Genomic DNA, 27,997 nt, shown 5'->3' with positions numbered 1-27,997 from the left:
GCTCAGGAAAGCACACAAATTTAATCCTTAAAATGCAAGATCATCAGAATTACAAAACACAAAAAACTTTGGTTACGTCATATTTCTCTTTGTTTCATACCATTCTGAAATTAATCAAGGTAGCCTATCTTTAACAGACCTGTAGCCTAGATAAAAATACAAACACCCCAAAAGTGTTGGAAGGGAAATTACCATCCCAAGTCATGAAGGAAACAAAAAGCCTGAAAACACTTTACCATCGGAGAGCAGTGCCAGCTGAGAACAGCGGCCCGACGGGCTTGGAACAGAAAGGCTTACGAACCAAGTGTGACGACTCTGAGGTTCTGACTGGTTCTCTTGCCAAAAGAGGATTTATACAATGCTCCAGTGCAAGAAAACTCAAACTGCATTCTCTTCAGTGCGCCTGTCATTAACGGGTACCTCAGTCCCCTCCATTTAAATAATGCTGCTTCTCATCTTATTTTGGCTTTATTAGATACTGTATATTGCTTCTACTGATACCCAGCTTCACAGGAGCCTGCATCCAGGGGGAAACTGACACGCCCTCCTCCCAAGCTAGCACAAGACCTATACAACCCCAATTCAGGAAGCACTTAAGCATGTACTTAGCTGTAAGCACCCTTCCCGAACAGGGATGCTTTCCTGAATCAGGGCATGAAGGACAATTTTGCTGGCTTAAGTGATGCATTAAGCTTTGTGCTGCTCCCCTAGCCCTGTGCAGGGGTGAATTTCACACCCCAGCTCTGATAGAACCGACAGTTTTCCTACCCTGCTCCCACAAGTTCACTATCTCCCTTCCTCCACCTTCACCCCAAATCAGAATTTGTTTGTCTTAAAGGTCGCAAACACATCCTGGTTCCTTTGATTATCGTGTGGGGTAGCCTGAGCTGGGAGCCCCTGAATCATATCCCAGTGGACACCAACTCGCTGATGGCAGGACACGTCCCCTGCTGTGCCTCAGTTCCCCCAGCTGAACAGCAGGTATAATGACCACAACTCACCCAAAGGGGTGTTGCAAAGAGAGCTAAGTCATGTCACCCCAACTCCAGTATCTGACTGTACCTGGTAGACACTAAAGCTTTTGTTAAATCCTCCCAGCCCTTTAGGGCACAGACTGTCTGTCCTGTGTTTGCACAGCACCTAGCACCATGGGTCTTGGTCCTTGGCTGGGTCTCCTACATGCCACCATAACCCACATAAATAAAGAGGGAGATCACGCCATGCATACCTGGTTCTGTCTGGTTTCTGGTGCACGGTGCAGGATTGACAGCTTCTGAGCCTGAACCTCTCCATAAATAAGAATGCATGTTGCTCTAGCGGACAGACAGACAGACAGCATTACGGCTATAAAATCCTGGGGGATTAAGATACAGCATTCATTTCCCAGTATTGACATAATCGGTCAGTGCAGCTCCCAGACCCACCCTGTCAGAGCCTCGGGCTGTGGGACATACAGACAGACAGTAGTGTAGGAGGCTCAGGGTTCCACCACAAGTGGGGGTCTCTCTAGGGTGGAGGTGGCAGAGACGTACCATGGTTAGAAGGTAGATTGACAAGCAGAAAGGGAGGAGGGGGATTCAGGATGCACCGAAGAACGTCTGGGGTTTTAGCACCGGAGGCTTATTCACAGCCACCACAGATAATGGGGTTACAGAGGGGTCAGACTATGGGATCAGGGAGTTTTTCCTTTTCATGCAATTGCTCCAGAGTGGACCTGGCTTGGGGACACACGCGGTTACTCGCTAACCTGCAGTGTCAGTACCTGAGCATTTCTAGGAGTTACAGGCCATCACAGTTATTACGCGAGAGCCCAGAATGACAATTCTGGAGAACGCCAGAACCACCGCCCCAGGATCCCAGTCCCTCCTTGACAACAAAAAGACCCCTGGGGTGGGTGGTGGAAAAGGGCCTTTTCCAAGGAACAGAACCTGGAAGAGATTGAGGCCAGATTTTCTGGTTTTTGCAAGCCCAATTGTACCAACCTGCAACTGAGGTCATTTAAGCTGCTTGAACTCCCGATTTGTAGACAGAGTCAGGGCCCCGGGCCCAGGTTTGAGAAGGGCTCAGTTCCTATGTAGGTGCCTAAATAAAATGGGGCCCTATGTTCCTTTGCAACCAGATTAATTAAAAAACTCGTCTTCCCCGCCCACCTCCTTGAGGACAATGGGGAAGCTGAGAACAATGGAAGCTGCTGGGTGCCAGGCATAAATCATTAACGGCCTTGGTTACACGGGACATTCGCACTGGTATAAATCTAAGGTGTGGATCTAAACCAATATACGGCTCTAAGCCCTGTGTGGAAACTGACTGCAGTTCTGAGCGGCTGATTCTGCTTAATTTAAGTCAATTGGAAACAAATTTAGATTAAAGTGAAATACGTCCTTCCTCCAGCTGAAATCAGAGCCTACACAGAGGTTGGCCCTGATCAACGGTGTCCGTTTAAAAACTGATTTAACTGAAGCTGGCGCAGGTTTCCCATGTAGTCAAGACCTCAAGCAATCCGAATTGCCAGCCCACGGAATCGTGGACACGAAACTGCGCCCGGAATCAAGCCCGCACCAAAAAAGGCCGAGTTGAGGGCCAGCTGATAGCGTGGCACCTTCGATAGTTTAAGGAACAGTCTCCACCGGAAAAGTATATAGTTCATCACCTTCAACTATCCGCACAAGATTAATGGCTACTTTCCAAGGTGCACAATGCAAGGTGCGTGTCTAGGGACTGAATATGCCCCCAGAAAGGTGAGCAGTAGCTATAACGTAGCTGGCTTTACCAATCAAAAGAGCATTAAACAAGACAGTAAAAACGATCCAAGCTGTGGAACATAAAGACAGCCTGCCAGTCCCGTGGGGAGAAGGAACAGACACATTGGAGCATGTTGGACCGTTCGTTTCCCCACCCGCAGGTCATACCGTGCCAAGACACGCGTAGCTCTGTTCTCCAGCAGGACTGTAAAGACGGCATCCAGGACTTCGCGATTGTTCCCTCTCACTGACTCGGAAGCAAATGGGCCTAATTGACGAGCGCCGATGAGATTTTTCCTCATTGTGAGCCCTGCAAACGCAGCGGAGACTCCGAGAGCCAAGCCAGGGTTCTTCCTTCTTGTGCATCCACCCCCGGGGAGAGGGGGGACCAAAAATGTAAAAAGCCCCATAAAACCTCTAACTGGAAACCAGTAACCATTCCATAGAGGATGCAGAAGGAGGAATAGACCCTGGCCCCCTCCCCACAGAGCCAGATTGGCCCCACCAGGCTAACAGGACCCCAAAGCAGTTTGTCACTGAATTAAGCAACCCTGGTCCTGGGACCAGCGCCCTTTCATGGTGACTTTTCAGGGCTGAGCTTTAAGAACCAATCAATAGAAACTTCTTCACACAACCCCTGGAGCCGCAGCCAGCTGCAATTCACTGCCTCGGGGGTCAGTTTCCAAAGCTACCCGGCCAGGGGTTTCAAAGGGACTGGACAATTCGACAGATAACAGTGAAGGCAGGAAGGAAGAGTTCTCCTTTAACACAGTGCTGCTCAGTCATGCTGGTACATGGCAGATCCAACAGCTCACAGGCCGACTAGATGGTCACGAGGGCTGGGGGAGAGGAGAAGGGAGAGAGCATCCTTCTCCTTTATTGCTGTTCCTCCGAGGGACAGGCTGGATGGAACCGCAGCTGCAAAATCCACGCCGGGTTCCAGGAGCGGGGCTGAGATCTCCCCTCCCACGATGCCAGACCATCGACAGGGACAGGCAGGGTAAGCCTGTGCACACAGAAAGGGGACATGACACATTGTCTTTGTGCAACGGGACTCAGGGGCTGCTGGGACATGGGCATTCTTCCACATAACAGCACCGCAGCTCATGACCGACGGCACGGCAGTGCAAGAGGCAGCTGCGCCAGGGCAGGGTTTAAAGAAACCACTGTAACAGAGATGGAGACGGTGCTTACGGGCAGCAGCCCCCAGGAACTGAGCTGTCACAGTCTAGCCAGGATCAAACCTGGGGGTGCCTTTAAAGTGCAGTTGCACTTTGCGCTGGGGGCCCCACTTGCTGGCATTTTGGTTTGGCTTTCCTATCGAATCCCCTGTCGGTGAAGGAGCCGCTTGGACGTGGGTTTCTAAGTGTCCCTGACAAAAGCGCCTGAACCTGGCTTTTACGGCAGAGCGACAGGGTCCACACATCCCGGCGAGCCAGGTGGAAGTGTTTCATCCACACACAGGAAAGAGGGCGTGGGTCTAATCTCAGAGCGCCAGGATTGCAATCGCTTCCCTGAAACCCCAGCGGGCAGCGCCCCGGCGTCACTTCTTCTCGGGACTGCCGCTGACGGACGGACGGACCACCGTGATGTGGCTGAACTTCTCGAAGATCATCTCCGCCGACAGCTTGGGCAACCCCCCGTCCAGAGGGCATTCATCGACCAGGCTGTTCATAGGGGTGGGAGGCAACAGGGCGTCATCCTCCAGCAGGGCATCCCCATGTTTTTGGCACCTGGCAGGGTCTCTCCTGCACCTTGGCTCGTACTCCGGGGCCCCTGCTTCTCCAGCCACCTCCAAGTCCTCCAAGTTCTCGTCGCTTTCGCTGCAAGCGGCGGCGAGGTCTTTTATCTCCGGTCTCATCGTGCAGTGGAGATCCTTGTCCGCAGGATGCATGGCGCCAGCCGCTACACTCCCTTCCCTTAGGAAGTTTTTAAGGATCGGGAGGACTTTCTTCCGGGACGCGACCGTGTTGCCTTGGTGGTAGGCACAGATGTTGGGGTAGAGGCTCCCCAGAGGGGAGAGATCCAGAGAGGGGTCGTTAGCGCGCTCCAGAGCGCCGCACACCTAGTGGGGACAGAAACACAAGGGGGTGAGCAGCCGGCTCTGGTTAGGAGCCAGGTTATTCAAATACACTCAGGGCCAGATCCCCAGCTGGCGTAAACTGGTGCAGCTCCACTGATTTAAGCTTTCCAATTGCGGCTGCAGCACGTCTGCGATGCCGGGTCATTCCTTGGGCACGGAGGTGTGAGCAAAGGCCAGAGCTGGGGTCTCTGCACTCAGCACGCCCAGCCAGGCCCTTCGTAACCCAGGGTCGTGCTCTCCTCAAGATTCAGGCTTGGATCCAGTCCTGAGGTTGCTCAGTCTGCACAGACAGCCGGGCAGCAGGCCAGATCCCAAGAGAACGACACTGCTTTACACCAGGCTGGGATCTGGTTCCTTGCTTCCAATACAGCTACTCTTATTAGAGCTACTCTTATTAGACATCAGACTCAAAGTCTCCAGTGCCCGAGACGCCAGACAAACGAGAAAATGTAAGTGTCCTTCCCCGGCCTAGGAAGGAAGGTTCGACGCGAGCTCAGACACCCTGATCCCTGCAGGGTTAAGTGAGATTCACAATAAGGGCAGCCGAGTTCAGCGCGTAGCATTAAGGAACAAGTAAAGACAGTGGAGACAGTCTGGCAGGGTAAATGGGGGAGAGGCGAGACTGTCGATCTTTAAAACCCAGCCTTTCAGCTTGTCTCCTCCCAACCCAGCCTCGAGATTCCCACTCAGCAGGCCAAGCGCCCGGTGCGGGAGACGCTAAGGTTGCACACCTGGGGAGGAGCACACGGAGGGTGTTTTCCTTTGGAGCCGAAATGGTTGTGGGGACGGAAAAAGCAGCCTCTTACCTCCCATCTCCAAGGCTCCCCCGTTTTCGCTAGGTCCCTCTGCTGCTGCCGTGATCTCTGACCCACCTGGGCCATTAGCCCGGGATCCCTCCCACGGCTTTAAACCTTTGACCATGGTTAATGAGTGACGAGGGGGGGATCTGAGGGGGGGAAGCGTTGCTGCACAGCTGGCGATGGAGTGGAGTAAACATGCCCCCTCCCCTTTCCCCCCTGGCATGTTCTCCTCGCTGGTCTCTGGGAAGCACTGAAGCAAACTCTGCAGGCACATGGGCTGCTGCTTACAGAGAATGCACGTTGCACAGCTCAGCAGCTGCCCCTCCAGCTATGGGAGCAACCGCAGCACGAACAAGGGAAGAGGAGTGCTGAGCTTCGAGGCGTTGGGGGATTCGCAGGGACCGAGAAACACCCACGAGGTGGGGAGAGAGGAACAGGGCTCTGAGGCGGTTTTGCTTCCGACTGGGTGCAGAGCGGCTGGGCCAGGAGCGCAGCACGTCAGGCGGACAAGCAGGTTTCCAGGGCGGACGACAGCCGGGCGAGGTGCCGGAGCAGCGCATGCACCTGGGCCCCAATTCAGCAAAGCCCTTGGGCACGCATTTCGTAATGTGCTGACTCCACCGGGGCTCCAGCACTCTGCTGAGCCGGGGGCCGAGGTTGCAGGAGGGTGGGGGGACAGGGGGTTACCCATGGGGGAAAGTAGAGAAACACCGTCACCCTGTCAATCCTTTTGCACCCGCCACTGTGGCCAGGAGCGAGGGGCTGGCCTAGTCAAGGGAAGAACCTCTGGGAAACGCGGCGTGCTGGAAACACCAGCCCGCTCTGTGGGATTTCTATAGTGCCAGCCGCGAACAAAGCCAAAGCGGTCCTGCATCTGAACTCCATGTAGAAGCATCTCAGCTGGGCAGGAGCTGAATGGGTCACCAAGACTTTATTGGAGGGGGGGAAGTGTGTGCTGGCCCCTTTAAGGGAAGCTACAGCCCACCATGCCTTATTACAGGGAGAATAGGGGTGATCGGGGAATTCACAAGTCCAGGGGCCCCCGAGTCTGATACCCAGTGGGGCCTCTTCCTACAGGCAGCTCCCTTGTTTTATTCCGCTGGACAAACCAAACCCTTGAATCCCAAGATTTTGGTTCCCAAACCCCCTTCAACCTTCTGCCCCTATTGGCAGCAGAGGCTTCTGCTCTGGTCTTTTTGCAGAAGCAACAAATTTAGGTCCAGTTCCTCCCCATGCTCCCAAGGTGGGGGTGGCAGGGAGGGGGCAGCTTTGGGGGAAAGAGGTCACCGGGGTCCAACGATGGCCAGACTAGAACTACGGATCCCCATGACAGCAAGTCAGACAGGGGCTGAGCCAGCAAAGCACTTCATGGGACGACACTAAGACAAGTTCCAGTGCTGTGCGGGATCAGGGCGCACGCGGGGGATTTAGTGCTGGAATCCCAGTGCCCTCAGTTTGGTTTACACCTGGGTTGGCCAGCCTGCCTGCCCAGGGTCGTGCCCTGCCTGTGCTCACCGCCGTCCGCACCGCCGCGTGCGGGCTGTACACCGCCAGCTGCCGGAATGGCTCGTTCCGCTCGTTGAAGGCGATCGTCATGGCTACCAACCCGCCGTAGCCGTGCTGCTGGCAGAAGGCGCACAGGTCCTGCTGCAAGCCGGGCCGCTGAAGGAAGGCCTAGGCAAGGACAGCGATCGGCGTCAGACCCCGGGGCGCACACGCACGGGACGGGACAGGCTGGCGAGCAATGCTGTCAGCTCCCGCCCGTCTAACTCCCCCATCCTCCTCCCCTACCCCCAGCACCACCCACTTGCCTCATGTACCTGTTGTGTCTAAACTGTTTAGATCATGGGCTCATTGGGGAAGGGATGGTTATCTGGCAGCAGTGTGGCCTAGTGGATAGAGCGACAGACTGGCACACAGGAGACCTGGGGATTATTCCGAGCTCAGCCACTGGCCTGCTGGGTGACCTTGGGCAAGTCCCCCTACTGTACCTCAGTTTCCCCATCTGTAAAACACGGCTAATGATCCTGAATTACTGATGAACAGCTCTAGATAAGAGCTAGAGAGACTTATTTATTATTATTATTAATTATTATTATTATTAAGAGACCTGGGTTCCATTCCCAGCTCCTCCACTGACTCACTGATCAGCACCTCACTTTCTCCTCCTACCCTGTGTCTGTCTTGTCTACTCTGAGTCTGAGAGGTCTTCAGGGCAGGCGTTAGCCCTCCACTGCGTCTCTGTGCACTGCCCAGCATGATGGGCCCAGATCTCGGCTGGGAGCTACTGAATAACAACCAGCCACCAAGACCGGCTTAAGGTCACTAGCTGCTACTGCAACATGCACGTTAAATAGCAGCAGCAGCTCTGACGCAGGGTCCCGTTCGTCAGGATCACCGTGATATTGGGTTATTTGGCCCTTTGCACCATGTGCAGGGTTAAAAAAAAAGACAAATCTCCTTCCCCCAAGGATCTCACAATCTACCCCAATCCACATGGTCATTACACTTTTCCATGTGCACCTCCCTTCGACTCAACTCAACACTGAACCCTCCCTCTTACCCCCGGTGCCTGTATCTCCTCCTGTCAAAGGCATTCTCTCCCTCCCGAATTTTACTAAAACCCCATTTCGGGGGTATTCCCCCAAGCCTTCTCTACACTGGAAGTTTGCTTCCCATATTGCTGCTAACGCTGTGTCCTCTGACCCACAGATCTCCCAAGCGCTTTGCCAGCTGTAATGCATTTAGCCTTTCAGCACATTCGGACAATGGGGAGGCTGGTTTCTTCCCCAGCTCTGCCGCAGATTCTCCGAGGCTGCATGGGTCAGTCAGCTAGGCCCAGAATTTTGACAAGGTCTATGTGACGCAGCCGGCTAAATCAATGTGACTTAGCTCCTAAATTCCTTTTGAAAATGACACTCGGGCTCCTAAGTCAGTGAGGGCCAGATTTTCAGAGGGATTTAGGCACCTAAATACCTTAAAAAAATCTGGCCCACAGCCTCTCTGTGACTCAGTTTCCCCACCTGTACAATGGAGATAACAGCACTGCCCTGCCTCAGAGGCGGGTTGGGAGGCTAAACGCATTAAAACTGGGAAAATGCTCAAAAAGACGCAGTGGGTGAAAGCTGCTTTCACTCCTAGGCTCTATTCCCAGCTCTGCCACCGACTCCCTCTGTGGTCCCGGACAAGTCACTTCACTTTCCCGTGCCTCAGTTTCCCCATGTCATATTGATCCTTACCTCCAGCTTCATGTACACAGCACTGATGGCAAGAACGAGCCCATCACTCGAGAGCGCTTTAAGGTCCTTTCGCAGCATCTGTTCCGTAGTGAGCCCTGTAAAAACAAGAGAGGGCAAGTGGGAGTGAAGAGGGACATTCCGTTCCCAGGGGGAGTTCAGACCACTTCCAGGAACCTTTGGGGGTTTTGACACACCAAAAGACTCAGATGGCATTTGCTAAGATGGAAAGGGTGGGGGGGGGGAAGGGCAGCTCAGCAACGTTGCGATAGCAGACGCGATTTGCTCTGTCACGAGATTAAAGCACAGCTGGGATCTGAATAAAGGGCTTCCCGTTCGTTGTCTGAGCAGCACTGAGCCGCTTGCAGCAAAGAGATGCTTTCTCTGGATGCCAGCACCAGAGACTCCCAGCGAGTCAGGCTGGCTTCTCTGGGCACATCTACACTGCGGATGGGAATGAGCCTCCCCAGCCCAGGGAGACAAAGCTAGAAATAGCAGTGTGGACATTGAAACTGGAGCGGCAGCCCACTTTGTCAAGCCCGCTTGACCCCCTGGGTCTGAACTCAGGTGGCTGGAGCCCAAGTCTCCACTGGAGCCGTGATGCCCACGCTGCTATTTTTAGCACTTTATTTCAAGCCCTGCTAACACGAGTTTGTCTGAGCTCACTCCCAGCCACAGTGCGGACACGCCTGGGGGCTCACACATCACGGCCAGTAGCAAAGATTCTCGGTGGGTCTTGCACACCGAGGGCAGCATTTCAGCCTGCAACTGGCCTTAGCTTTGCAGAACACAGCTTCCCCCAGCCAGAGAGATGGGCCCCGCCCGGGTAACGGGGATAGCCCCTGGCTCCCTCCCAGAGAGTGAAGTTAAGAACTGACTTTGGTGACCAATGCCGGCAGCTCCAGTTCCGGATATGTGCAGGGAGTAGACGGGGCAAAGAGAAGGGGTCATTTTACCGAGCAGAACCACGCTTTCATGCCCATTTGGAGAGAGGCGCTCTCCCTCACTCACACTCACTCACCCCAATCATTCAGCCAGGTGGATTCTTGGATTGTTTTCGGATGAATTAGGAGACTCGTTTAATTTAGCGCCTCCAATGACGTGAGCGCCATGCAGTCCCCGCCCTCCCCGTCTGTGATACGTTACGAAATTCCCATTTGCGCCCCAATCCACCCGCCACAAGCAGGTACCTGAAACATCGAACTTGGCTTTCTGCAGTGCCTCAAACACAACGCTCCTCGCCGGGAGGTCTGGGAACTTGGATTCCAAGAGGGCAACGTACCGGGCGTCCTTGGGAGTCACTTTGCCAGCTTCTGGCGTCATGTTGACACAATCCAGCACTATCGGACCTTTACAGCAAAGAAAGCAGCAGTTGGCACAGAAACACCGTGTGCTGGGAGCCGAGCCGTGAGAGCCCAGAGGCCCATACACAGCTGTTGTAACGGCTGCGATCTTACATTAGCAGAGACACGAGCTCTGGAGTTAGGTCCTCTGGGTCTAGACAGCTGCTTTGCAATATCTCCCATAGGCAAAGCCCTGCCGCAATAGCCTGGCCGTGGAAGAGGCAGAGCCCTATGGTTTGCTGCCCCCTAGGTCGGTGCAGATGCAGCCATGACGCTGATTAGGTGTCAGTCTTACAGCCAGCAGGATATAGCCTGGGGCACGGGCCTGATATTTGTGGGTGTGGGTCTCCGCCCCCAGGACCCTACACCCCTCCCCGGAAGTCACGGCTGGCTAGCATTGCCCTCACCATACAGCAGTGCGGCTGTCTGTCTGTCCAACAGCTCCGCTGGCCCCTGCGCGATCCTCTCCGTCACCAGCGTGGCGCAGGAGCCCACCAGCTCCGAGGTGACTCTGCACCGAGGGTCCCGCGCCCTCTCCAGGGGCCGATGGTCGATCACCTCCATCACGGCCTCCTCCAGGGCCGCGTCTCCGCTGGGTGGGCGAGACAGGGGGAGTGAGCGGCACCGGCGCCGTGAGCGCGCCCCCTCCAGAGAGCCGGGTGCAGGCTGGGAAACAGCCGCGTTTCCTCCCCAGGCGTTTCTCTCTGCCATTTCCCTCCACCCCGGCCCCAGAATGAGGCACTTAGGGTCAATGGAGTCACCCCAGGAATGGATTCCCCCCACTTTTGGATACAGCCCCTCCCCCCTCCCCCCAGTGCGCCCAAGGGTGTTCCTGTGCATGTGGCGGGCATTATAGTGCATTTACAGCATTGCCCTTGGGATGGGCTGGAAAATTCCTCCAGCCCCAGGCTCTTTTCCTCCCCCGCCCCCGCAATAAAGGGCAATGGGGAGGGCCTTATTTCCTCAAAACCGCCCATATAGGGAAAGACACACGCCAAGGAGCTGGGGTGAAGGTGGTGCGGCAAGGAGGAGAGAGGGTCGTCAGCCCATGAACAGGGCCAGGCTGGTCTGGCAAGACGGAGGAGAGTTGGGTGAGGCTGGTGTCGCCGTGGGGAGGGGAGACAACACATGGAATGTGGGCGAGGGGATGGAGCAGTGGGGAGAGAGAGGGGGGGTGGAAATGTGGGCCCAGGAAAGGACGGTAGGCATGCATGTAGAAGGGCGAGGAGCATTCAGGTTCTCAGGGATGCAGGGAAACATGCCTGCTCATTTCAGAGATTTTACACCTCATCCCCTTTAACAAAACCCTCCCGGAGCACCCAGGCATGCTCAGCAGCTGTGGAGAAGCCACAGCTGGTGTCTATAGGCCCATTCGGCCAGGAGAGATCTCCCAGCTCATCCCAAGGCGGCTGAAGGTTTCATGAACTTGTTAGACGTCAGACCCGCTCTGGCGGGTAACAGCCTGTCCTGCACAAGCTCTCTGTGCCTTTTTTGCACGGAGGCACCTGTGGGCACCACTCACCTAGACTGTTAGCTCCTGGGAGCAAAGGACCCTATGCATTCCCTGCACAGCTCCTGAGCACACAGCCAGTGTGGGACAAGTAACAAACAAGGGGCCTCATTCTGCAAGGTGCTGAGTGTCCTCCCCACTCACTGACATCCCCCATTGTGGGAGCAGGCCCAGCAGCAATGAATCCCGACCCAGTCTCTCTACCCGCCACAAGATCTACGGGATGGCCTTGCATAATCCAGCAATGTCGTCCACTCCCTGGACAAGACAGTCCTCTGTTTATGAGACTAAGCAATTTAATCTACTTTGCTTGCAAGTTCGTTGGGGCAGAAGCCGTCCTTCTGTTCTGTGTCTGTACAGCGCTGAGCACAACAGGTCCTGGGCCATGATTCTACCACAATACAAATAACAACGTCTTCATTCACGCCCCATTTACTCCCTACTCCATCCTGCCTGGAGCCTGCCCTTTCCCCCACCTAGCTGTCATATTACACGTTCCATCCAGAGATCTCGAAGCACTTTACAAAGGTAGTTCGATGTCATTAGCTTCATTTTACAGATGGGGAAACTAAGTCACAGAGCGGGGAAGTGACTTGCCCAAGGTCACCCGGCAGGTCGGTGGCGGAGCCAGGATTAGAACCCGGATCTCTTAAGTATCCCGCACTGCCTCTCCACTTGCCTCGGAAGGACGTGGTGGTCAACCAGCGTCAGGGACAGGAGGCCAGCCCGGTGCAGCACATGCAGGTCGATCTCATCCCGGAAGATCAGGCAGCTGTCTGGGATCTGCTGTTCCTGCAAGAGGAAGGTGCTCTCTGTGCGCAGGGGGAAGTCCGAGCGGGGGATGTTCAGCACGGGGACGAACGCTGCCTTGGACTCCGGAGAGGTCTGCAGGAGAATGCCATGACGCACAGGGACAATTAGCAGCAGCCTTGGCCAGGGAGAGCACAGCACGGGGGGTCCAGGCATCACACAGCAGCTCTCGGCTGCGTTGGTCTCAGTGCTATGTGATCGCTACCCCAAGTTCCCCCTGTTCCCCATTGCACACAGAACCCCCTTCTCCCCCTCCCCGTGAATGCCAGCCAGCAGAAGCAGCGCTCCAAAGCGGGGCCAAGCATCAGGGCAGCACTCACCTTCGCCAAGTAATAAGCCAGGGCAAGCGCCGACACCATGGAGTCCAGATCGCAGGCCTCGTTTCCCAGCACCACGTGGACCTCCCGGCTGCGCTGGACGTGCTCCTGCCAAGAGACAGGCAGGTTTGAATCCTAGGAGAGCAGGGCCCAATGCCACTCGTGTGTGGAAAAGGCTCACTCCCACGTGCTGCCACAGAAGAAAAACACGCGCAGGCTGAGCCGTGAGCTGCGGTGCTGCCCCGGGGATCTGACGCAGCAGGTTCTTCACGCCCGGCTCCTCCCTGTCTGACCCATGAAGGCTTGCTCAGCTAGACCCTTTGCTGGCTTAAAGGACCTCAGGCTCCCAAGTTCATCTGCTGAGCATCCAACGCCAGTCTTGAACCTGATCTCCCCTGGGACCCCGGAGCACCTGCCCGACCCAGGTGCACAGCCAGAGCCTGCTCCACTCTCTTCCCTGCATTAACTGAAGATGCCGAGCGCAACATCTGCTCTGCTGGGACGAGGGAGGAGTCAGTGGGGTGAGCAGAGAGAAGGAAGTGGCCAGTCGTGGTTTTGAGAAGCTAAGAGCAGACGGGCGTGACCAGGTTAGCACCCAGCCGGGGCTCCTCCAAACCCTGCTTTGGGACTCCCTGCTGCCAAGATGCTGCAGAAATAACAGTGACCAGACACAGCGATGGCCCCAGCAGAGATTCTCCTCTCACTCCTCCTACCCACTGACTTCCCCAGATGTACCCAGGAGAATCAGGCTGGCAGTGTTTATAGATGCAGCCCGGGCTGTCCACCCCGGGTTAACAGCCCAACCCAGCGTGAAACTGACAAGAAATCTAATCCCTTCAGGAACAGGGTAGCAAGAAGGAGTTGAGTGAATATTTTTCACCTGGCAGCAGTGTGGTTCAATGGCTAGAGCAGGGGACAGGGAGCCAGGACTCCTGGGTTGTACTCCCAGCTCTGGGAGGGAGTATGCTCTTAGGTTCGGACCAGGGGACTGAGCTCTGAAACTTTGTGCCTGTAAAATATGGTTAATAATATAATTCTGCCCAATGGCACAGAGGGTGTGGGACCTGATGTGCGTAAGCGGCTCTGAGGTCCTTGGGAGGAAGGCACTGTCAGTACCACTGGCGATTGGTTTGCTCCGTCCTTACAGGAGGATGGTATGCTGCTAAAGGGAAGCTCTGCCGTAGCCGGGTGTTTTGAAAGGGAGATAAACATCTGCGGTTCGCTGAGCAAAAAGGAACGCTTCTGGCAACCTATAACAAGACACAGGCTGCTGGATCTCAAGCACTGAGTGCTCCTAACACAGCAGTGAATTAGTGAATTAGCTGCCAACCAGCTGGTCAGAGATGCAATCAAAACTTCAGCTGCTATGGTTGGTTCTGAAACACCAGGGGGAAAGGCACATGCAAAGAAAGCTGCAAAAACAAGCTCTGGGCCAGATTCTCCTTTCACACCACTTGTACTCCTGTGCAACTCCACTGAATCCAATGGAGTTATTCCCAGTTTAGACCAGTGCAAGTGGGAAGATAATCGGGCTTTTCTGGTTTCAGCTGAAAGTTCAGATGCAAGGAAAATGGAGAGGGATAAAGGAGGGGCATGATTCTTTGTTTGCCCTGAAGTCATTTACAACCGCGCACCTATGTTGAACGGGAAGCATTTTATGACGGTGTACGGGACTGCACAAAGTGCAGGACAAATGGAGAATCAGGCCCAAGACGTTTGAGGTTCAGTGTGCATGGGGTGAAGAGCTGGCTGAGATCCTTATGGCTGGTTCCCCCACTCCAAGCTTTACGCTGGCCCTTTCTCTACAGTGCTAAAACTTGCCAAGGAAAAGTTAGCCACAATATTACACGTGGGTAGTAAAGTCTCCATGGCCGCTTATGAGTTAAGCTTTTGGTCCCTGCAAAAGCAAGTGGATGCAGCAGCAGCAAAGAAACCCCCCTTGTCAGAGAGCAAGCAAGGCAGATTTGCACCAGCTTCCTAAAAGCTATCTGCCATTCTTCACAGGTGCTAAGAGGCAGCATCGGTTTCCCAGTTACCGTCAAGAGAACAGGCCCAGTTGGAAGCCCTGAGTGCTGGCTGGCCAAGCACTTTAGATAAGCAAGGCTGGGATAATGCATTTATGGAGCAGAGTTAAGAGCTGTGTGTTACCGGGCAAATGTGCAAAACAACAGCATATGGCCCCAGGGAGGGGAAAAAACAACATCACAGAGAAATGCACAAGCAATTTGCACTCAAAGGCCTCAGAGAGGGATGTGGACAGCCTTTTCAAAGCCAATTTACCTTAGCGCTAGCTGGGAATGGCAGCGATGTCCCAGTCATTCCTCCAAACACATTAAATCAGCCATTGGGGGTATGATCCATTAGTATTTTAAGAGACACACTGGCACCTTTTGGAATCAGAATGGATTTTGGGGGGGGGGTGGGGGAAGGGAAGGGAGGAGAGGCAATTACAATGGTCATTCCATCTAACTAATACAAGAAGCATATTCATAGAGTCCCAGATTTTATGGGACTATTATGATCATCTAACCTGACCTACTACATCCTAATGGCCACAGAACCTCACTCAGTAACTTCTGCATCGAACCCAGACCTTCTGGTTGAGCAAGCATGTATCTTTTACAAAGACATCCTGCCTTGACACAACAACTGCACCACCACGTCCCTAGGAGAGTTGCTTTACCCTAGTCAACACTGACTCACTCATATAACACCAGTTGTGTCTCGATTTGAGATCATGGGACAAGACAGCTGCGACTGCAATCCAAACAATAATAGCTATAGCAACGGCATGTCTCTTCCTGGGATACTGGGTTCAACTCTGAACCCCCATCTCCAAAAGGAGATGGCCAGAATAGAGAGGGACTTATGAGAATGTCCAGATTGAAAATGCTGAGACTGATTAGTTTCAAGAAGAGATGGATGAGAGGGAACATGTCAAAAGATGTAAAATAACAGATGAGGGAGAGAAGAGAATTTAGACAGTCCTAATTATCTTCCCAGAAAATAAGAACAAGCAGACATTATTCAGCAAAAAACAGCCAATTAAAGACTGTGGAAAGGAAATGGTTTAAATTTTATACAGTGAGCATCCGGCCTGTGGAACTCACTGCCACATGATTTCAGCAAGCAGCTCAGTCAGATTCACCAAGACTGGAGTTTTATATGGGTAATGAGGGCCTCCAAAGTTACTGTAGGTGGGACTAAAGAAAAGATTGGAAGGGAAATAAACCTTCCTGCTTCAGGGCATACACTAACCACTAAGTGAAGGTGTCAGGAAGAAAATTCCTCTACAAGCACGTTATTCCATAACTGCCCACTGTAAGGGGGGCTTGTACCATCCTCTGAAGCAGCTGGTACAGGCCTCCTTGGGAGACAGGATACTGAGCTGGCTAATGAGAGATGGTGCAGTAGTTAAAGTGCAACCTTAGGACTCAGGAAATCTAGGTTCAATTCCCTACTCTGCCTCAGGCTTCCTTGCACAAATCATTTAGTGGAACCTTTTCAAAAGCATCTAAGTCACTTAGGAGCCTAACTCCCATTTTCAAAACTGACCCAGGCGCTAAAGAGTCCAAATCTCATCGACGGTGAATAAATCACTTGAGTGTTTTTGCAAATTTCCCCTGTCACCGCTCTGTGCCTCAGTTTCCCCTCTGTGCAATGGGGATAATAGCCCTTCCCTGTCTCAAAGAGGGGCTTTGAGAATAAGTACATTAGACTAGGAGGTGCTCAGATGCTATGGGGATGGGGGTCGGACTCAGTCTGGCAAATTCCTGAATTCCTAATATGTGCACCATACAAGGTTACCGTTTTTCTAACGGTGTAAGAAAAGACGAAAAGCTCACTTTGGAGCTACCTCTGCAACTGTAAATAGAAAATGCCAACGGTGCAGTCCTGTAATGATGACAGAGACAGCTGATGAGGAACTGATTCATTCATTCTAACAGAACACGAGGCTTGTTATCTCAGGCGCTGCGTTCGTCATTTGGGTTCAAAACATTAGGGGAAAGGGAAGCCGATGTGGAAGGGCAACATCATCACAACTTTGGGGATACAGCAGCAAAAATAAATTGGGAGGGGGAATGACTGCAGAGGAGATCCTAACCCAGCACCCCAGGAGACTCACTGAGCCTTGACCAACAATCTGCAGAACTAAACCAGAGTTTCTCCATTCACAATGAGCATCAGGCTGAATGACTGACTTTGGACTGGGAGAACAAAGGGAAAGACCGAGGCTATGTCTACACTGCAATCAGAGGCGTGCCTGCAGTTTGGGTAACCTTCCCTGCACTTGCTTTAATCTAGCTAGCGCAGCTAAAACTAACAGTGAAGACTCACAGCAACACAGACTTTAGTGTGGACTGGAACAAGCACACCAGGGAGCCTGGGTCGCATTACTAGCTCGCAGGTGGGTCCGTGCTGCTGTGTCTGCTAGCTAGCTTAAAGCAAGTGCGGGGAGACTAGCCGAGTTGCAATCACACCTCCACCTGAAGTGGCGGCATGCCCTTAGCGAGAGCACAGCGTGGGAGGGAACCTACTTGAGAAGTCTGCACCCAACTAGAGAGAAATCACTGCTCTTGTCTGCCCGCAGTGTATCCTCAGAGATGTAAAGGGGCAATTCCCAGAAACAGTACCATTGCTATACATACCCGGCACATACCCAGCAGGGGACTGGAGAGGGTCGGAATCTTCTGAAGAGGTCTGATGAAGGGAGGTCACAGACCCACCATCCCAAGCCAAGCTGGTATTCAGAGCAATTTACAGCAGTGCCTCCAGAGGTCTCCAAGGAGACTGGAGCCCCACTGTCTCGGGCACTGTACCCTGAGACAGTTCCTGCTGCAAAGAGCTTACAGCCGGAAGTAGACAAAACAGAAAGGGTGGGAGGGGAAACTGAGGCACACAGCAGGGACGTGACTTGCCTAAAATCACACTGCAGCTCAGTGGCAAAGCTAGGACCAGAATCCAGAACTACTGAGGCCCAGTTCACCGTGCTGTCCCGTTGGATCACACTGCCACTCAGGGTTGTAGTGTCACCTTTTCTTGTTGGGGTTTTTTTTTTTTTTAACCTTGCGAAGGTAACACGCATCGTCTCACATCCAGCCCGCAGGCAGCGTTAATTTGCAGGCCCACCAGTAGCACGACTGCACGTGAGTCTCAACCAACCACAGCATCTATGCAGCCGACTTAATTTTGTGGCAGGCAAAGCCGCACACAAACAGCTGCCGGGCGACATCACCGAGGCTCTCAGCACAAACAGGCCGCCCTGAGCGAGCCCTACACAGAGGCTTGTTTATTTGAAACTCCAAACAAAAACAGTTATTATGGAAGAACACCCACTCTGCATTCATCCTTCCCGCAGAGTCTGGCAGGCCGGCAGAAAGCAGCTTTTTGTCCCTGCTCCCCACACACCCCTCTATGTGTTCGGTGTGATCTCTAGAACAAGTGTCTCTCTTCACCAAGTCAGCATTTAGGTTCTGCCCCACGGCTGAAACTTTGTCTATGGTGCGGCTTTCAGCCACCAGCGTAGTTATGCTGAGGTCAATCCCTAGTGCAGATGTAAACTAAGATTTACATTAATGTAGCACATGTATGGTATGGGCCTCATTCACCCCAGTGTACAGTCTGTATAAACCACTATACCCCACTGACCCAGCAGCGTGGTATGTTTGGTAAATGGCCAGCAACCTATTCACCCACAAACATCCTTCTCCCCAGGTGCTACAGCCACGGATGTAGTCAGAGGAAGGGCACACCCGCCCCACTCCGACCAGACAGATGGGGCAACCGGCAGAGCTTTCTCTGTGAAGGCCTCTTGGTTTCGAACTTGTCCCTTCCGCCCTGGTCTGAAGCAGTCCTGCAGGGACACACTGCCAGGTCCATTTGCTTTTGGTAAGCGAGACGGCTCCAGTGGAGATCATAAAGACGGGAAATACGGTTCTAGCAGCTGGGTGATGATTTCCGTTAACAATGAGGCGAAGGAGGGCTCCTGGGGGGATCCGTGCATCATGGAGCACTTAGAACCAAGGACAGATGCTGGCTATTTAACATCACAGAGAAATGCACAAGCAATTTCACTTGTTTAAAAGAGTTTAAGTCCAGAAGGGAGCATTTGATCATCTAGTCTTGCCTCCTGCATACACAGGCCATTACATTTCACCAGACACTCCAATATTAAGCCCATAGACTTTATTTAGATCAAAACATTTCAGCTGTCAGGAGATGAAACTGTGCACCACAGGCAGAGAACAGGAGAGACCAAAGTACCACCAAGGGCAGGGAATTGATTAAGTGAGAGGTGCCAGAGGGGAAAATTCCTTTCTCACTCTGAATATGGGGATTAATTGGACTCCGAATATGTGAGCAAGACCTGCCAGCCAGGCATCTAAGAAAGAGGATTCTCGGAGCACTGGCCCGAGCACTCGCCCATCCAGGGTTGCGTCTCCAGCTGAAGCCCATCGCTGATGCTTCGGAGGAAGGCAAAAATAACCCCAGAATATATTAAATCAATTGTGCATTGGGGAAAAATATTCCTTTTTGACCACCCTTGGCATTTTAGCTGCCCTGAAAAATAAATGCCCGATACCTAAACCTATACTGCTAGCAACTGAGAATCCGGCCCGAGGCAGGTGAACACGAGTGGCTAAAAACCCTTGTGTTAGATAAGGCCTTAGTCCCACCGCTAGATCCTCTCTGCTACCTAGAGCAGAGGAGCAGGCCCACTGGTGAGCAACATGGGCAATGCTGCCAGGCAGTGGGGGGGTGGGGAGAGAAAGGAAAAGTGGAGTCCTACACGCTTTGGGAGTCCGGATCCCAAGCCTCCCCCACCATCCTCACTGCAGCTCTGGGAGGTAGGCTTATAGAAGGTCACCTGCCTTCAAGACTCTAGCAACAGGGAAAGGTCGGGAGACTGTCCTTCAGCAGAACCTGCATGGGACAGGAATGCCTACCTGACCTTATGGAGGCCCAGGCCTTATGGGGCCCTGGTCTCCCACAAACGACACCAGGGCTTTGGGGTCACCCCAGGCAGCACCTCCTGGGATGGAAGCACAGACAGATCGTGCGGAGGCAGTTCTAGCATTAATTCAAGAGTCCCTTTGTGCATCTGCTGAAGGCAACGCCCTTGGAGGCCAACGACATGTGCAACGCACGCTGTCCGTGGCCTAGTGGTGACATCAGCATTCAAAACACACACTCCACCTGGGGGAAAACGAGTTGCTCCTGGAATGGGTGAGACGTCACGTCACTAACCTAGCCATTTCACTGTGTGAGAAACGCTAGGCAAAACGGCCAGAACCAAGAATCCTAGAACTCCGTTTTCCACAGAAAAACGTGGCACCTGCATTTTTACAGAGAATCTTTCATTTTTAAATTTTGTGAAAAAATAAAAACATACAGTAGAAGCCCGATTATCTGCTCTAATTCGGACTGGGGCCAGGTCGGATAATCAAACATTTGGATAATTAGGAGAATGGCAAAGAGCTTTCTGTCCCTTATTTTAAGATGATGGGGGGCTTGGGCAGTCAACCCCAGGTGGGGCTGACAGCCGGAGCCTCAGCTGCCCAGGGCTCCAGTTGTCGGTTCGGTTAATACGGAGAGCCAGCAAATGGAGGCTCAGATAAATTGGGTGCTAAAGTATATCAGTAAAACACTGTGTTCAGCTGATACCTATACGTATTGTGGCTAAGGAAACTAAAATTAAGCATTTCATTCTAATCGCAGAAAAAGGCAAATGTTTACGTTTCTTTAATCAGAGAATTTTGATTTTTTTTAACCACATAAAACTATGATCCCTGGCGATAATTCTTGATAGTGCCCAGTAACTGCAGGGAGGAAGTTTGGTCTTGCAGCTTTGGCACTAGAATGGGACTCAGGAGATCTGGGTTCCAGTCAACAGATTAGAAAGTCACTTAAATTGCTCTGCGCCTCAGTTTCCTCATCTGCAAAGTGGGGACAATATTCTTCCTCACTTTCCACCTTTTGTCTATTTAGATTGTAAGGTCTTCAGGACAAGGACTGTCTCTTACTCTGTGTGTGTGCAGAGGTTGGCATGACAGGGCCCTGATCCCGGTTACTCTGTGCACATGCAGCAGTCAGCAGGACAAGCCCCTGATCTCGGTGACTGTGTCTGTGCAGCACCTGACACAATGTGGCCCTGATATCAGCTGGAGCTTCTGCATGCTACCATACTACAAATAATAACAGTAAGTGTTAGTAACAGCATCATTGCATTAGCTTTGCTATTAATTTTTTCCCCAAGAAGTGAGGAGAGGCCCCCAGGATTTGAGAAAGAATTATCAAATTTAGGGATTAGCTGAGAAATAGGGAGGTTCCACTGTATGTGGAAATGTCAAGTCAATTTTTTTTTTTAAACTCAGCTGACATTTTTACCTCTGTGCAGAGAGAGATTAAAGATACAGCCAACTGCTGACTACCTCATGTCTCTTCTCAAAGAACTGCTTGCACAAAAATACTCATCTATAATTTCCTTACCATAACAAGGTATCAATATAGAGAAACATGACAGCGCTCGGCTCTGGCTAGAAAATCTAAGCCTATTATAGGAGAAATGTAACTTAAATTGCATAGTAAACAAGATCAAAATGGCCAAGCCTCTTTTGCCTTTCATATCTTCCATTGTTCCTCCAGCACACTGATATTACCACAGCCTGTAGCTAGCTGGGTGACCTAATTCTCCATTGCATCCATTTGAATTTATGATCGGTGCCTCCGAAAAACGTGTCGTATCGTGTTATTTAGGTTTTGGGGCTTCTATTATTTTTTTTATCCCTTGGCCAAATAAGATGAATGACATTTTCCAGGCGCGGAGAGACAGAGGAGCTCATGGCATGAGAATTACAGTCCAAACACAGATGCGTGTCATGGCCACAAACAACATGGAGATGTCAAAACTCATTGCAATGAAACACTCAGCAATTATAAACTGTTTGCCCCACACAAACCTGCCTGCATAGAACTGCTGCCTTCACTTGAATTTTGGCTCACTTGGGGAGATGGGAAGAAGCACACTTTATTGTCAGAGGTGGGCAATCTTCTATTTGTGTTTCCCCACCTGCAATACGCTCTATCCAACAGGTGCATGCTGATCACGGCATTCCCAGCATCAATTCTGCCTTCGAAGAATGCCGGAGCTTCTCAAGTGTATCATCATTTCAAATACTTCAGAGGGCCTTCTTTGGCAAGTGATGTCTGTTTTATGGCATAACAAAGCCTTATTAACTTATTCCACAGAAACAGAGCAAGAAAGAAATAGGCCTCAAAAAGACAAACTGGGCCCTGAGGCCAGAACTAATCCCTAAAGGAGGGTGCACTCAGATAAGATATATGACATCAGATGTTCCACTCCCACAGCCCTGTGCAATAGGGATGTGTTGTACAGATGGGGAAACTGGAGTTAAGTGACTTGTCCAAGGTCATATGAGACATCTGCAGCAGAAACAGAACCCATGTTTCCTGATTCACAGTCACGTGTCTTAACCACAAATCCATTCTTTCGCTGCTTTGTTCATGTCAAAATGCCCCCAAATTATACATAGCTGTCAGCCTTTCACTGCTGTTGGACAGTTACAAGTTGGGGTGAGTTAGGGTGAGCAGATGTCCTGATTTTATAGGGACAGTCCTGATATTCAGGGCTTTGTCTTATATAGGAGCCTACGACCCCCCACCTTCCATCCTGATTTTTCACACTTGGAGCTGGTCACCCTAGTGGGGGTGCCCTAGCCCACTGCAAAGAGAATTGTCTCTAGACTCATAGTGCAGTAAAGTCTCAGATCTGACACACAACTTCACCCTCATCACGGGTTTATAGCCTGGGCAGAGATCACATGTAAACTAACACGCTAGAGTTTTACTAATTAGTGGATTGCCTTCATTTCTAAAATGTAGCTTTTAAATGTTACAGCCAACGTCTATTTCATTCCTGGAGAGAAGTCTAAAATACAGACAAGGCTCATAATGCTAAATTCTAATAGGTCTTTACCATCTATCTCCTGCACTTCTTATTTCTACACGGTAACACATTCACTTTAGCATTATGCAAAGCTGCCCATCACAGAAGAACTGAAAACGCTAAAGAAATGAAAGCAACAGCTTCTCCCTAAAAGAAAAAAACCCAGGTCAGTTTGTGCATCCAGTTCTGACACTCCTCCTGCCTACACACACGAACATTAAACACCAACCCCTTTGTTTCCACAACTTGAACCTGTTTTCATAATATTCGTCCGTCAACAGGTCGCACAGGTAAAGGAAATTACATGGGTCCAGGGTATGCAATATCCAGTTCTGAACTAGCACCAAAACAAAATGCCAGCCTGATGGTAGAATTTAAGTCCAGCATCACATGAAATATATATATTTCTTATTATCTCTGGTAAGTCAGTTTAAAAGCACATCTTGCTTACATTTAGCTCTCTACTTAAATTCAACCATGTTTTTAGCTGTCACTGGTTCTATGGGTCCTCAAAACAGCAGACGGTGCTAGAACTTCATGCCCCCAAGTAGCAGAAAGTCTTAGGCTGGGATTCTCATAGAAACTGAAAGGAGTTTGGCACTGACCGTTCATTGAAAGTCAATGGGATTTGGGAGTCTAACTTCCCTGTAAGGATCCTTTGAAGATGCCAGCCTCAGTCTCTAGTTCTCCTGGATCAGGAGAGATCAGCTGCTAAAGTCATTTTGCAAAAGCCACAGGATCAAGGGAAAAGCAAGAGAGTAAGCAGAGCGCTGTGATTTCCAAGGTCACAGTTTAAGGTCAGTTCCAGGACCAATACGTTTGGCTAAGTGCTGGCTTCAGCCCCGCCACCAAACGGAAAATACTTCGATCCCCGGGTGCCTTTTGTCCTAATTCTGCAGGTGTAAAAGGGCTACATCAACCTAGGCTCTTCTGTTGCTGCCCGTCACCTCAGCTAGGACCCAGGCTAAGCCCCACAGCCAGAATGAGGGGAGATGGAGGGTCACGGAGGCAGCGTGGAGGGGGAGCGTAAAGGATTGGAGGGGCATGGAGGAAGCAGGAGGACCGGGCATGGAAGGACGGGGGAGGAACCAGGGGAGAGCAGGAGTGGGGCGCATGGGGGCTGGGGGATAAAGGGGACCATGAACTAAAGGAGCAGCATGGGGGCAGTGATGGACTGTGGAGGCAGAGGGGCCCGTGGGAAGGATGGGGTGGGGGGAGCTGCGGACGGGATGTCAGGCTGGGGAGCATCACAGGGTGGGGGAGGAGAGGCAGGACCAGGCTGTGTGGTTCGGGGGGAGCAGCAGGGAGAGGTTCAGGGGGCACCAAGGCTGGGGGAGGGGAAGCTTTGTAGGAACCAGCGATGAAGCTCTTTCTATGGTCCCCCCCCCCCCATGCACCCCTCAGCCCAGGAGCTCCCCATGCCCTCTGGACCCCTCCAGCCCCACTGCCTCTCCCTCCAGCCCCCCAGGGTCCCCCTCCTGCTTCCCCTTTCTCCCCCCCAACCCCCCATAGCCCCTATCTGCTCCCCAGCCCCAGTCCCCCATCCCCTACAGCCCCCATCTCCCCCCATGCACCCCGCTACCTGCAGGGCGGCCCGGCGGCTCCGCACGAAGCTCTCCATGGCGGGGGGCAGGAGGCGGCGGCGGGCCCCCGGCTGCGGGCTCGGGCGGGCGGACGCGCGGTTCTCCCGCCGGGGGAGCTGGGGAGCCCGGCCCGGCCGCGGTACGAGCCGCGCACGGGGCTGCCGGGAAATGGAGGCGGCCCCGGCGAAGGAGAGCGGGAGTGTCACGGGGTGGGTAGCTGGGGACGGGAGGGTGTGTGTGTGTGTGTGTGTGTGTGTGTGTGTGTGTGAGGGAGGGTGTGTGTGTGTGTGAGGGAGGGAGGGTGTGACTGCGGGGTTTTGTGTGTGTGTGTGTGTGAGGGAGGGAGGGTGTGACTGCGGGGTTTTGTGTGTGTGTGTGTGTGTGTGTGTGTGAGGGAGGGTATGACTGTGGGGTTTTGTGTGTGTGTGTGTAGGGGAGGGTGTGACTGCAGGGTTGTGTGTGTGTGTGTGTGTGTGTGTGTGTGTGGGGAGGGTGTGACTGTGGGTGTGGTGTGTGTGTGTGTAGGGGGGAAAAAGAGAGAGAGAGTGAGTGGGAGGGTGTGACTGTGGGGTTGTGTGTGTGAGAGAGAGAGAGAGAGAGAGAGAAAGAAAGAAAGAAAGAAAGAAAGAAAGAGAGGGTGTGACTGCAGGGGTTGTGTGTGTGTGGAGGGGAGGGTGTGTGTAGTTGTAAATGAGTGTGCAGGAACTCTGATCGAGCGTGTCTGTGTGTAAGGTTGTGATGGTGGAGTGTGTGTAGAAGGGTTGTATGTAGGAGAAGGTATGTAGTTGTGAGTTAGTGTGTAGGAAAGCTGTGAGTTTAGGGGGTTGTGATGCATGTGTAGCTGGGAGTGAGTGTGTATGGGTTCTGATGGTGGAGTGTGTGTAGGAGAGTTATGAACATAGGGAATTGTGTCAGGAGAGTGTGTGTAGATAGTGTGTAGTGTTTGGGGTGAGTGTAGGGGATTGTGTTGGGGAGTGTGTGTGTAGTTGTATGTTTGTAGGTAGGAGCAAGAATGTTTGCAGGCAGCCGTGTGAGGCTGTGTTTGTGTATGGAGGGGTGTTCAAGTGCTGTGTGTATAGGTAGGTGAAGGTGTGTGTGAGGAAGCATATGGGGGGTGAAGGGCTGTATGGAAATACAGATGGGCAGCAGTTGTGAGTGTGTGTAGTTGTAGGATTTGCGAGGAAGGGGCTGGAGTACAGGGGCTGTGTGTAGGAGAGGGAAGGGGGTAGTGGTCTGCGTGTGGTCAGTGTGTGTGTTGGTCCAGTTTGACAGGAGTGAGGCAGATCACTCAGGCCAAGTGACAGGGACACAGACCGCTCTGGGGAAATACCCACGGGGGTCCGGCTTTTCTCAGTCGGACACTAGTCCCCGTCGTCCCGACAGCTTTGCACACCCTGTAAGTGTAATTCTGTTTGCCCTGAATCCTGATTTGTTGTCTGCTACATTTCTTTGACCCAAAACCTCAGAAAAACACTGCCAGAAAACAATATTCCCTGCTATCTAACATCCAAGTTGTGTTATTTACATAACCTTTAAGATGGACTCATTTCTGGACTGGTTCTTTTTCCTACGTTGACACAGCATCCCGGCTTCTTGTTGCATCTTCTGAATTACTCCTCTTCCCTTTAGCTGAGCTTCAGATGTGACACCCAGATCCAGTGCAGCAGCTGGCTTGTGGAAGATGGCATTTCTTTGACAGCTGCAGTTCAGAAATAGGGAAGCCGAGGTATGTGTGCATGTCTCCGTCGTACACTCCCTTTACAATAAATACTTTAATTTAAAAAAAAAAAGTCATCACACGGCAAAAATAACCTGCAACAAATTGCGGTTAGGCCGACTGTGTCGTCTGTGAACCCATTTTACTTCTCCATAAAGAAGTGCAGCAGAACAGATTAAAGAGAAAAAAGTACGTCTAAAGGGTAAAAATTCATATTTTTTAAATCACAATTGGCTTAAAAATGATGAGATTTTTTTTATAACACTGCCACATTTCGGGGTTCTTCTCATTTGCTTTCTGGGACCTGAGACTTTGGGGGTCAGTCACTTAGTGTTTTTAAGCATTTCTCTTCACCCATCTGTATGAGAAAATTGCTTCTTCTTTTTCTCTTCTTGTTTCCTTTTTAATGAAAGCTAAAACATCTCTTGCAATCTCATGATTCCAGCAGCTGGAAATATCACAGATCTTGTGAGGCTCACAATGAAGTCTCGAGAGGTGGGAGCGTTACAAGAGTGATGCTGGGTTGTGTAATGCACACGCTTGGCCCTGCCAGCTCATTTCACACAGCTGATGTTTTTTGGCCACTAATAACCTGGGCTAGGTTGGAACCGGTGACCTAAACATGAATGGCTCTGCACACCCCTGTGCCGTCCATTATGCCAGTCAGGATGATTTTTAAAGGTCTTCAGTTGATATTTATCCTGGGTGAGAGTAGAATTGACTCTGCTGGAGGGAAGCATCCGGTATAAACTCCCTGAGCTGTGATGTACTAGTTATAATTTCCAGTTAGCAGCATTTCTTATGGAGATGGGCAAGAGGGCTTTTTATTTCACCTGGGAGGATGTAGGAGTGACTTACAGAGTCCCTGGGATGGGGAGGACAATGGGGGACCATGGGATGGGAGAGAAGGGGACAAGGGCATGGGGAGAGGGGAACGGGGGACACAGAAGAGCCCCAAGAATGGGGGGATGTGATTTGCAGGAGTCCCTGGAATAGAGGGGTGTGACGCTGTGTGGAATATGAATGACCATTCATAATATTACCGATACCAATATTACACAATTGCAATAAATATCACATAGGATATGCCATGCAAGGTATGGAGGGAAAAGTCATGATTCACTGAGACCGATAAGTACATTTATATGTGTGTATCAGTTTTGTATTATGGGTTCCAAATATGTCTAGTATATTTGTATTTCAACCTTGTGTGGTGTTTCTGGGTGACACACCCAGAGAGGGTGGCAGCAGCGCTAAGCCTGCTTAATGGCCCGTCAAGGGAGCTCAGAGGTACACGTTCCAGAGGGGTAGCCGTGTTAGTCTGTTTTTAGCAAAACAGCGGGAGTCCTGTGGCAACTTGAAGACTAACAAATTTATTTGGGCATAAGCTTTCGCGGGCAGAAACCCACTTCGTCAGATGCAAGGAATCCAGTGAAAAAACCCGGGGCATTTTGAAGTCATCAAGACATGAAGGAACATGCTTATGGACAGGGGACTCTGAGGCTTTTCCATGGCATGTGTTGTGTGGTTGTGTTTGGGACAAGCCACATGGCAAAGGGACAGAAAAGGCAGCTGCACTATCTCCATTTTGTCTTCATTCCTGCTTCCTACCTCTGGATCAACTATCAGCTGAAGCTGTGAAACAAAGGATTGAGACCCGTCCAGGTACTGGATGTATTCCAGAGGAACTGCACAAGCCTGCAAACTCCACAATTCTGCTAAGAACTTGAGATGTACGGACTTTGAAGTCGTGTGTGTGTATCTGATTGATTTGACCATGTAACGTCTCTCATCTTGTTTGTTTCTTTTCCTTTGTAATAAACCTTCAGTTTCGGTTATTAAAGGATTGGCCGTCAGCGTGGTATTTTGGGGATCACGAGAACATTTTGG

At 51.7% G+C, this 27,997-nt stretch overlaps 1 protein-coding gene and 1 long non-coding RNA gene across 2 annotated transcripts; one reads left to right on the top strand and one right to left on the bottom strand.

Moving 5' to 3' along the window:
- Positions 1–2: 2 nt before the first annotated feature.
- PRUNE1 (prune exopolyphosphatase 1) lies at positions 3–24,530 on the bottom strand. Its single transcript, XM_067569548.1, has 8 exons — positions 24,390–24,530; positions 12,844–12,948; positions 12,393–12,598; positions 10,611–10,795; positions 10,051–10,209; positions 8,864–8,958; positions 7,140–7,298; positions 3–4,806 (listed from the first exon to the last, which is right to left on the bottom strand). The coding sequence occupies exons 1-8, from the start codon at positions 24,426–24,428 to the stop codon at positions 4,285–4,287; spliced, it is 1,470 nt and encodes a 489-aa protein (XP_067425649.1). The 5' UTR covers positions 24,429–24,530; the 3' UTR covers positions 3–4,284.
- Positions 24,531–25,066: 536 nt separating this feature from the next.
- Positions 25,067–27,929, top strand: LOC137167512 (uncharacterized). The gene is made up of 3 exons (XR_010924127.1): positions 25,067–25,786; positions 26,020–26,116; positions 27,496–27,929. It is a non-coding gene; the product is annotated as an uncharacterized lncRNA (long non-coding RNA).
- The last annotated feature ends 68 nt before the right edge of the window (positions 27,930–27,997 follow it).

Source organism: Emydura macquarii, unplaced genomic scaffold, assembly GCF_026122565.2.
Source record: "Emydura macquarii macquarii isolate MOO-44397 ecotype Brisbane River unplaced genomic scaffold, CSIRO-AGI_Emac_v2 contig_2924, whole genome shotgun sequence".
NCBI classification, from domain to species: Eukaryota; Metazoa; Chordata; order Testudines; family Chelidae; genus Emydura; species Emydura macquarii.
Note: the sequence above shows the minus strand (reverse complement) of the source record. Positions and strands in the feature narration are given on the sequence as shown.